The sequence below is a fragment of the Sander lucioperca genome, chromosome 9 (assembly GCF_008315115.2).
Source record: "Sander lucioperca isolate FBNREF2018 chromosome 9, SLUC_FBN_1.2, whole genome shotgun sequence".
In the NCBI taxonomy this organism is placed as follows: Eukaryota; Metazoa; Chordata; class Actinopteri; order Perciformes; family Percidae; genus Sander; species Sander lucioperca.
This window is the reverse complement of record NC_050181.1, coordinates 21,964,280-21,976,488: the sequence shown is the minus strand read 5'-3', so window position 1 is coordinate 21,976,488 and position 12,209 is coordinate 21,964,280. Positions and strand designations below refer to the sequence as shown.

General features: G+C 40.0%; 1 protein-coding gene across 1 annotated transcript in view; it reads left to right on the top strand.

Annotated features, from left to right (window-relative positions):
• Nucleotides 1–950: 950 nt before the first annotated feature.
• Nucleotides 951–12,209, top strand: part of tox (thymocyte selection-associated high mobility group box) — a 51,034-nt gene continuing 39,775 nt past the window's right edge. Inside the window, exon 1 of the mRNA XM_031310368.2 lies at nucleotides 951–1,603. Coding sequence (XP_031166228.1) covers nucleotides 1,499–1,603 — 105 coding nt within the window. The 5' untranslated portion in view covers nucleotides 951–1,498. The remainder of the gene's footprint in view (nucleotides 1,604–12,209) is intronic.

Below are 12,209 nucleotides of genomic sequence, written 5' to 3'. Positions count from 1 at the left end.
ACACACACACACACACACACACACACACACACACACACACACACACACACACACACACACACACACACTCTAGTTGTCTGTGTACAGTGTACTCTATTCCAAATCAAATACAGTGACCACAGCAGACTATAGCCTACATAGGCATGCCCTACACTATAAGTTCACTGTAAAATTTGTGTGGTACTTCTTTCTTCTTTATTTAAGTTGATGCAGAATGCATGCACAATACCAACTAAAACATTTGCAAACTTAAAACTATATTGGATTTTGCTGATTGTACTTTTGTTGTGTGGAAATTGTGATAAAGCAATCAAATTACCAAGGACGGATTAACACACAGTGGGCCTAGGTTTTAGGGTCACTGGGGGGTTTGGGGAGTGTATTCTGTGCAGTATTAGCACCATGGACAGCATACACATTAATAATAAACATACATCTTTTTTGCAATCCTTTCTTTTCTTTTTTTGCTTCTATGGAATGCTGACTGTTCATTTATAAAACAGTCACTCATCCCCTACTATTGAATTACCCATTCACTCACTCAAAGTTCAGTTTATTTAGGCCAAAGAAACACCTGGCTGGACCTTTTTTGACACTCTCTCCGCCTCTAGATGGAGCACATTCTGCCGTTCAGCTCAGCCCCTTTGGATCCTGTTTGTCAAGATTTACGCAAATAGATATGTCGTTTACTTTCAAAATAAAATCGCTGGCCGAACAGGATTCTGCGACACTGGCCTAATTTCTGAACAACACACCGCTGAAATGTGTGATTGTAGTTAATGTAATGACTTCGTGTACGGTTTGAATAAGTTCTGTTTGCTTTGTCTCTTTCAATGTCTTGTTTTTCACATAGACACGTGACAGAATCTGCGCTTTTATTTTGTGAGAGATTGTACGTCTGGGTTTGTTCGGCTGACTCTTGCTAACTTAATGCAGCAGCTCTTTGTATGACTGGTCCGCGAGGCATCTCTGCACCGAGCACACGCGCGGCAGCAGCAGCAGCAGCATCGGAGGAAAATTAAAACACAGAGTCCCAACCAGGGACAGACAGGGTCCAACAACGTCCCATGTCCGAACCAAAAACCGCCACCTACAACGTTAAAAGGAGGGAAAACGACGCTTTTCAAAGTGCTCTATTGCCGGTTGTTTTTAACGCCAGGTATTGAAGAAGTGGGTTCACTGGGAAGTTTACTAACGTTACTTAGAGCAGCAGCATGAAAGCCGGTGTGGACAGGAGAGCATCAATCTAAACTTCACTGACTCCATAAACTTGGTTTAGGTTTATTTCGCCGAACTATCTGCTTGAAACCTACATTATTTTCCAAAAGAAGCTTGCTTTTTTGGACCGTGGTTGTTTCTCTGTTTGGTCGCTGAGGGACTCGCCAAAACATATAACTTTGTAAAAAAACAACAATAAGGTTATCAGACATTCACAGAGATAAGAGAAGAAAGAAAGTCGAAGGGAAGGACAGACGGAGAAGTGGATGTATATTGAGCCATGGATGTAACAGTTTACCCGCCTCCTCCTCAGCCTCTGGCCGCGTCAGACCACACCAGGCTTGGACAACTCTCCTACCCTGACCCGGCCTTTAGTACCAACAAGGTAAGCAAGGAAAGAAGGAACCTGCATAGGCTACTTCTGTTTCCCATTGTCTAGAGATATATATTTTTCTATTACTTCTATCTTATCTCTCTGTGTATTCATGCTTATTGCCCTGCCAATTAAGTGGTAATTAATTGCTTTATTATACTCCACTTATTAACGCAGCTATTGAAGGCAACTACATTCCAGTGTTACTCGTTTATGTTGATCACATCCACTCACTGGATGATACAAAGGTTCTAATTTTACTCCCAGTTTGTTGTCAGTGATGTAATGGACCGTAGTAATGACACCTTTAATTAAAACTTCACCACTGGTAATTGAAAGGTAATTAAGTTTAAATATGCACCGCATTACAAGAGTTAGGGTTAGAATGAAATACATGGCAAGTAAAAGGGTGAGGAACATACATTGTTAGATTTGGTATGCTTAAAATAGTTAATATTTACTGAAGTTGTGCCTCTCTCATTTCTATTTAGTGATACTTAGGGTTAATTGGTGTCTGGGAAGCTCTGCTGTCTTTCTTCCTCCGGAGCTATGTCAAAGGTCAGGGTCAGATTCACAACAGAAACATACAGTAGATAGATAGATAGATAGATAGATAAATAAATAGATAGATTGATAGATTGATAGATAGATAGATAGATAGATAGATAGATTTTCAGAGTTAGGTGTCTGGGTACCTTAGGACACACACAAGATCAATGGGACCGTGCTCATATGACAGTGATTAATTGCTTAATTATTTAACTAGGTGCTGCTGATGAGTGGAGCTATCAGGGTAAATCACAGATTATTAACCACTCTTCAATCTTAGCACAATAAAATGGAACACATTCATTTTGTTGTTTGGTTGGAAAATGCAATTTCCTAATACTTAATATAGATAGATAAATAAATAAAAATACATTTCTATTATGCGTACACACCAATGTTAAAATATGCTTTCGAAATAACTTGAATTCACTAGTTTTACATGTCAAACTGTGGCAAGCGTTATTGACATGACATGCAAATATATTTGTAGGGATGTTAACCGAAATAGCATCACGTAATAAAGTAAAAAGAATTCATCATGTACATAATTTTAGCACTGTGGGACCCAAACTGAGCCAATTGTTACTAATGTTCACTGCTGACACAAGGGTTATTAACATTTACAGTACTTGGGGGACCACTTTCTTCTATTTTGCTGACTGCTTTTAAATTATAATCTATCTCTGTCATGGAGTTAGTGGATCGAATGATGAATATACTGTCATCACTGAGTGGCTGGTGTACAATTTAATGATTGATTGGATTATTAACAGGCCGGTTTTCTGATCCTACCCTGCCTTCTTACATTTATTAACTCACAGCATCACTACACTACTGAGGAGCTGCTTTTCCTCTGTTGAACCCCTCAGCAACAAAAGCGTGTTATTGTGTTTCCAAAAACTTTACTTTAACCAGAGACTGAAAATAATGGACAAAGCTTCCGGGCCTGCAAAGTGAAGCCAATGCGGAAGTGCCTTAAACCTGCATTCTATCTAATATAGAAGTCTATGAGAAAATGACCCTACTTCTTGCTTGATTTAACATTTTCATAATGAGTTTATGGTCTCAATCACTACTTTCTAGTCTTCAGTAGCCGAGGGTCCGCGTTAACCTGACAGTAAATATCAAAATATCTGATTGCAAAAAAACAAGATGGCAACACCCTTATCGCCAAACTAGAGGCTTCAAAACGGCAGTCCACAGACCAATAGGTGACGTCACGGATGCTACGTCCACTAATTTTACAGTCTATGGTTCAAACTCTCTGCTAGAGAGCGCCCGCCTAAGTGCCACCCCTGTCCTGACTTTTGTTCCATATTAAGTAGGCTACTGATTTTTATGCACGTTTTGGGTATGTAGTTTGCTTTTAAGTGTGCTGTTAATGTACACTACTGTTTGTTACATGTGCAACTATCTCCATATACCTCCTTGAGTGGTCATTTCAGAATAAGAAAAGTCTGCTGTCTGCTTAACAGCTGTAAAAAACAACCATTGAGTGTGGACAGACAGAAGATCTTGGATAACAAAATTTTTATTTTGCCTTGTTTGGAAAAACAGTTTGCTTTGTGATATGTAATTGCCAGTGACATTCTGAAGATACAGTTTGATTGGTGTCTGACGGAGAACAAATTATGATTTCTTGGATACTATATTATTGAAAAAAAAAACAGTACAGTATGGCAATTATTATATAGTAGATACTTGGAATTGGGGGGGGCAGCATCTGATTTCAGTTTTGTAGCTGACTGGACCTCTGACCTCAATAAGTGCTCATTGGGCATGAACGGAATATCACATCAATGTCTTTATAATGTCTTTTTAGTTATTTACTGTTTTTTTATTTAACTCTCAGTTAGGGCTGTGCAAGTAATCAAAATTTTAATTGTGATTACGATTTTGGCTCCTAGTACAAAACCAGATTAAGCGAAAGAAAATGATTATTTTGCACATTACGTTTTGCAAGTAAACTCTTATTTTGTCTTGTGTTCTGAAAGAAAGAAAAAAGTTCTAAGTAAGTATTAAGGGAAATTTCACAGTTCAAGGTGTTTTCACTGTTGTACTTTGAACTGTTTCACTGTTTTTTTAAGTTAAATAATTGTAACATCTTTCCAAAAGACAATGAGTAATGGTGTTGAATAATCGTGATTTCAATATTGACCAAAATAATCATGATTATGATTTTTTCCATAATCGAGCAGCCCTACTCTCAGTATTGTCTGTCACGTTAAATGACTACATTCATTGTGCTGTATGCCATATCTGCTGCTTGGCAGAACAAAAATTGCTTAGAAAAGCTCAGAATCTAACATATCGTGTAAGAAATGTTGTGCATACAGAATCATACAGTATTGCATTGTGTTGCTGTCAGTGAGTATATTTGTTTCAGAGAGAGGGAGGAGAGATAGAAGATAGACGCTGTGGATGTAGAGAGTGAGCGAGCTGTGTGGTGTGGTTGGGGGTAGGGACTGAAGAGAGAAGGAGAGAGAAGAGGGTTGTTGGGGGTAGGGACGTTGTAGAAGAGAGAGAGAAAGAGAGAGAGAGAGAGAGAGAGAGAGAGAGTGGGGGTGGGGCCACTAAGGTTTGTACTATATTTCTCTCTCTGTGTCTTTTGATTCACGGCTGTGTCGGCCTGGTAGAAGAGATCATATTACTGTGTGGGGGAACAGAAAGAGAGAAAGGCATAGCAGAGGAAAGAGAGAGAGAGAGAGAGAGAGAGAGAGAGAGACAGGAAGTAGGAGAGTAGAGTAGGAAGCACTGAAGAAACTAAATGAGAGAAAAAACAAAGAAGAGGAACAGAGAAGAGAGGGGTTGAGCGAAAAAGAACGGAGTGAGGCTGTGTGTATGTCCTACAGATGTGTTTATGTAAAGACATAAAACCAGTGGTGGTCTACATTTTCTGAACAATTACCTCCGAAAAAGCTATAGGCCTACTTCACAACAAATGCCTCATTTCCATTGCATGGTCAGGCTCAACTCAACTCACTTTTGGTATAGGCGCTTTTCTCTATTTCATTTTCCACTGTGGATACTACCCCCTCAGTGTAGGTGGGATTCTCAGCTGTTCGCCATTGGGATGCCGCTTGAAATTGCCGTGACATTCGTTGGATTCTTTCGTTCAGTTTTGCAGGCTGACATTTTGTCAAATCTGTGCCGGTGAATAAAAAATTGTGGCTGCTATTGACGGTAGCTTGGCTATTTAAAAAAAAAAAGGGCCTGTTTGTGCAGGATGTCCCATGTCGTGCTAGTGACGATGATTCTCTCCAATCAGTGGTTTGCAGTGATTACCTCCACTTTCAAGTATCAGCTTAGCTTGGCTGGAACATTGACTGAGTGGTGGTGGTACCAAATGAAGTACCAAGTACCAGATACTATCCACAACCTTTGCTAATAGAAAACTAAAAAAGAGTTTAGAATAGCCGTGCCGTAACATGCAGTTGAAATGCGGATATAGTGTGGCTTTGATTTGGAACTATAATAGATACGCTAATGTAGACCTGGGCGATAGGGAGAAAATCAGATATCACGATATTCTTGACCAAATACCTCAATATCGATATTGCGGCGATATTGTAGGGTTGACAATTGGTGCTTTAACAAAATATCTTCACACTTAGATTTTAGATAAATAATCATCAGTAATGTGGACATAATGTCTAAGTGGGTAAAGGTAAATAATAGAACAGCTAGAAGAGTCTGGTAAGTTCAGAAAAGTACATCACCTTATTGTAATGCAGCCTTTAAAACCAGTAAAGGACAACACTTATGTCATATTAAGATATTACGATATCCAAAATCTAAGACGATATCTAGTCTCATATCACGATATCGACATAATATTGATATATTGGCCAGCCCTACGCTAATGTTGATACATTAGCGTAACGGAGCCTCTATGACGTCTAACGTTACCGTGGATTTCCACAGGATGCGGAACGTCTGTGGACCGGCTCCACTGCGGAACGGCTACGTGCTCCGCCGTCCGTCAATACCCACCAGGTCCGGATTTGTTGCGTAACGGCTGCGGTCAGCCGACCACGAGATCTCGCGAGTTCACGTATGTTCGCGCGATATAACAGGATGTAGTTTCTATAAACAGAAACACAAAACCAACAACATTTGTTTACATCCAGAGGAGTAGAGGGGAAACAACTCTGAGCTGTGTTTTCAAGGTGTAGTGCAGGAAAATATGACCTTATTTTGAAAAGTAACCGGATGTTTTATTTTGTTTCTGTGCTCGACTTCCTGTCCCGCACAATCTGAATTGTGCTGAATTGCTGCGGAGCTCTCCGTCGTCCGTCAAAAATAGAAGCTCTGCATATCTGCTCCGGAGGGCTGCGGACTGACGGAACTGGGACGGAGTAGGGACGCAGATGTTCCGCAGTCAGTGGAAATACACACATTGACTTTAATGGAAACCTAATGACTCCGTCGACGTTCCGGAGACGTTCCGCAGACGTTCCGCATCCAGTGGAAATTGTCGGTTAGACACCCAATCACATGCATTATTAGATCTTGGTACAAGCATGCTGCGTGCTTATTGGCTCATGCTATATATATTTCTATAAATCTTTCTTTTTTTTGCCTAATGAATCTCTTAGTGATCTTTTAACATGTATACAATCTTAAAATCATAAATAAGTGTCAGACTCAGTGTTGTGATGCACATGCACAGTTAAGTCACATGGAGGACTGGTTGGATGAACTGAAGTGAGTGAGCCCCGCTGAGCTCTGATTGGACGACAGTGCTCATAATGAGTCTTCACAGACATGAATAGGAGCAATTCATTTGATACAGAAGTTAATTGATTGTAACATTGCAATATCATGAGGTGGCTTTAGCATCTGAATGAAATTACGCAAGTATTTTAGGTGGAACAGTTTAAATACATAACTATTGAATTAAACCTTGTGAAAGAAAGGACAACAGAAAGTAAAAAGAAGAGAGGTGAGATACATCAGGGAGGGTAGTTGAGGAAGGGAAATGTGCAAGAGGGACAGAGAGAGAGCTAGAGAGAGAGAGAGAGAGAGAAAGAGAAAGAGGGCCTAATGTAAACATGATGATTGTGAAAGCTGGGAGAGGTATTTCTAAAGCAAATAGAGAGGAAGAGAGAACAGGGAGGAACAAAGTAGGCCTTAGTAAAGAACAGGAAAATATAGATTGAAGGAGAGCAGCAGGAAAGTAGTAGAAAGTAGGACAGGATGAGATTTTGAAACATTTACTCAAAACTTGGTAGAGGCGTTACAGCAGGTCTAAAGGACAGTCACACAGTCATCTGAAGTCATGATTTCTTTTCAAATCATGCAAATAATTGTATTAGTTCAGCAGTATGGTGTTTAAATTACACTCAGATATGTGCATGGCTCTGGTGTAATATGTTGCTGAAATTATGCTGGTTTCAGCTGTCCCACTGTCCCACTGAAGTTTGGCGCTGTTCATTTTACATGGGACGCTAGCGAATCGCCTCTTAAAGTGTTATGGGATGGCAGGCGATGTGGGACTACTTAGCAACACAAAAAAAGGTAGGGGTTGAAAGTAAGGAAACCTTAACTTCGTGCAACTGGATTCAGTATTTACCTTCCATCTCCATAGTTATATATGCCGAAAACTGACAAAGGGAAATGTAATGCAATGTTGTGACAGGAAGTTTAGTCTACCCTAAAAGGAAAAGATTATTATACGCCTTTGTCATAGAATACATTTATACATAAAATGATGGCTAATTGCTATTTAGCTGCTTCAGTTTCAGAGTCCTGCTATTGTTCATGCTGGTAAACAGTGCAGCTTGAGAAAGTCACTTTCGCGGCACTGTTTAGACGCACGTAAAACACATCTGGGATTGTGTGTGTGTGTGTGTGTGTGTGTGTGTTTGTTTGTGTGTGTCAAACTCCGACAAACAGCAGAGGAAAAAAGCAGGGCGCCTGTAAATTACACCAAAACACGGTAGAGACTCAGCATATTTTTTTATTACATGACTACTTTGGTACAGACATTACCCGCCAGTGTGGGAGATCACCTTCCGAAATTTACTTGCCAAACAGGTATCTCTACCCACATTTGGGAAAGTGTTTGTTCAGTAGTTATACAGTTTATTACAGAAGTGTATTAAAGGTTCATTATTTTTGTAATGACAACAGTTTAAACCAAAGTTGTCGGTGGGCGAAATGCTACCTCAGTCCTCAGCAAGAGGCCTTTGACTGTCTCCGACACTTCCTCTCTGACACACTACTCTCGGTTCAAAATAATAGAAAAGAAACGTTCTATTGAAGCCTCTGCCCATTCCTTTGCCGTCGTTGGAAACACACCTGAAACACTGCTGCTGTTCGCATAGCATTTTATAAACCTCGCCTCCACCAAAGCATCCACTGTGAGCTCTGATTCTACGTCACCTTGGATGACAATTTATTCTAATTAAACTTGGGGTTTAGTGTTTACCTGCGGGCTACACTCAGTGTTCATGTAATAATAAATCTGCTCCACGCTGTCATTTGGCTGACTGCTTACTGTATATTATGATCACTGGCAAGTAGCCATGGCTTTAACAGGATGATCCACTCGAATATGAAAAATAATGCACCCTACAATAAACCCTCACAGCAATACTACCATTTTTAAAGAACAATTTTTGTCAGTCAGGATTACTAAAATGTATTACAATGGATTTGTCAGTATATTTAAAATGGCCCGTAATGTATCAACAACGCAATCAGCTTGTCTGCTTGAATGCTTCTCCCATGATATATCTGCAGATAGCGATTTCGATTTTCGAATGTAATTGAGATTTTATTTTGTATTTTATTTATTACTCATTTTCAAAAGATTGTGAAAGTGCACTACAGCGTTGATCTTATTTTGTTTATTATTTAATACTATTTAAACATGTGAATACATCTGTTATATTATTTATTTCAAGGGAAATTCAAAATTTTGACGGTTCAAGGTGTTTTCACTGTTGATTCAGTGTTTTTTTAAGTTCAATAAATGCCACCTCTTTCCAAAAGTCAACGAGTAATCGTGTTAAATAATTTTGATTTCAATATTGACCAAAGTTATTGTGATTATGTTTTTTTCCATAATCGAGCAGCCCTACTCTCAGCTATTTAAAAAAGATATGAGGTAGCCTCCATCAATAGTATCTTATCTTCTCCTTTGGCCCCTTTCTGGTGTTTTTTTTCTGTATCACATACTCCCATTGTCCCCTCCTACAGTTTTCTAACCAGCCAAAGTGTCGGCATCTCATCTAATTATCTATCAGAACACAACCAGTCAATCTGTTTGTCCGTCTGTCCATGTTGGCTGAACAACTCGCCAGCCCCCCCTCTTCCCTCCCCTTAAGCTTGCTGTTGATTGGGCGACTTTCATCAATGTTGCTTGTTTTTTGGTGTATCTGAAAGCGTTTCAGTTGGTTGAATCATGGGGACGGAGCGATGAGGGACTCCTGGTTGGTGGAGGGATGCCAAATGGAACAGATGGGCGGAGATAGAGCGCTGTCAGGAGAGACTAATTATCAGGATTTCGTTTCCAAAACAAACATATTGCAATCAAATCACATACTGCAATCATTGCTGCATTGTTCTCTGTTTGTGTGTGTGTGTGTGTGTGTGTGTGTGTATACTGTATTAGTGACAATAACTTGGATCAATTAACTTGTGGTGGAAGAAATTGGATCCATTCCTGAGGAATTATTCAGGAGTTGTTGCGGCCCATTTTTCTTTAGCGCTCTGCTTTTGGTCATCATCGTACAATGATAAGTGGTGGTGTAATGCTAATTACTGTGGATAGATTCAAATAAATGAGTCACATTTGAAAGGCCCCCCAATATAATCCTATCTGTTCTGCTCAGTTTGTGGGCACGTTTCCGTCACAAAAATGTTACTCAAGAGTAAAAAGAAGAACTTTGCACTGCAAAATCTGCAGTTGAAAAAGTTTAGCAGTCTCAGTAGGCGTATTAGGGAACCAGAAACACTTTAAACTGTGGTTTGACATGAAGTTAGAAGCTAAAAAACATCTTGCTTATGCAGTCCAGTCCTTAAGCACACTTCATCAGAAGTACTTGTCAAATAGCTTCTGAAACTTCCTCCCTCCACACCTTTTAGACGTCAGAACTTGGGTGACTCTGTAATTTTGCAAAACCAGCAGTTCCATATCCACACCCACTTCACTCATTGATTGGCTCGCTGGGAGGTAGAGGGTGACACGTGTGGAGTGGATTTTCACTCCTGTCCCATCCAACTCCCATTCCTGTGAAAATAGGCTTTCTTCTTATTAGAACTGCATATAAAAACTGACGTATTGTTATTATGATTCCCATCTCGCCCGCTCTCGTCTCAGTCACATGATGCAAATTAAAATTGACTTCCATCCCGCTAGAATCCTACAGGAATCCCGATACCCACAGGATTCGCCCAAAAATGTCAGCCTCTACTGTGCATGGTGAGAAAGTAAGCAGGGTTTGAACTACTCTCTCTAGCTTTCTTTTTTTTGTTCGCTACACAACTATTTTACACAGACAACAGCCAAGTGCAACACCATGAATGTCTTCCAGCAGGTACTGTCTTAAAATGTGTACCATTGTCCCCATATGTAACGATTATCACGTCTCCCCCCTCTATGACAGTCACATTTATACTCTCTTATACTTTTGATCAGTGGCAAAGGTAGCAAAGGTGAAGTAAATCAATCGACCTCAGCTTTGTACTTTTTCTGAAAAAAATTCACAAGAAAATAAAGCAAATCCTCGCTATTCACTGGTGGATAGAAAATATTTCAAAAACTCCAAAGACAGTTTTGTACACGGAGATTCAGTCAGATTTTATAATTTAATCAGGCATTAGTTCACAAATATTTTTATGAAAACCCTATCTGTCTTAACTGAAAGCATTCTTACGCACTAAAGTAAGAGATACACACAAAAAGTGTTACCCGACACACACACACACGCACACACACACACACACACGCACACGCACACACACACACACACACACACACACACACACACACACACACACACACACACACACACACACACCACAGTCCACACTACTCAGGGTAGACACAGTTTAGCCAATAAAACTTGGTTTATATTGTTGTCATGGTGACAAAGATAAGACAGATAAACAGTTGCTGAGCTGAACAACCACAGCTGTGTGAATCTCCCTCTTCTCTGTCTCTGTCTCTGTGTCTCTCTCTCTCTCTCTCACACACACACACACACACACACACACACACACACACACACACACACACACACACACACACACACACACAGTTGCCCATTAGTCTTCCTCTCTCTTTCTCCATCTATCTCTCACTCTACAGACTTGATTTATGTTCCCTGATGCTGTTTAGACCAGTCTAGCCAAATAGTTTCAAATGCCACCCAAACCCAAAAGTGATAAAAATGGTCTCCAGCAATTTAACTGTCTTTTTGACACATTTACACAAAGATAGCCTCACAACCCAATTTCTAACTATCCAACAAAAATCTGTGTGTATGCTATTATTCTGTCTGAGTTAAAGTTGAACCAGATTCATCATTTTACGCTTTAAAATCAATTTCTTTCAACAGTGAGGTCAGATAATTGCTCTTTTTTCATTATTTTTCAGTATCTGACCTCAGTGTCAGAATTCTTTTATTAAATAACTAGATTTTGGTTCTGAAGAAAAGGGTGTAAAATCACACTCATCCAGTTTACATCTTACCCCCTAAACTCACTTTCTCTCTTTACCCGTTTCTCCATCTCCTTATCTTATCCTTTACATTTAATTCCTCCCAACCTCTCTCTCTTTCTCTTCCTCATGCTGCTCCCTTTTTCCTCAATACACTGTATTTCTCTCTTTTCCTTTGTCCTTGTCTGTCATCCTAATAGTCTCTCTCTCTCCCCCTTTCTCCCCCTTCCTCCGACCCTGACCCACTTAGCTGGCTGCTTGTTATTCAAACCATTGCTTTACACACACACACACACACACACACACACACACACACACACACACACACACAGCAGCAGCAGCAGAGATGAGAGAGTGAGAGACAGAGGCATAAAGGGGAGAGAGAGAGAGAGAGAGAGA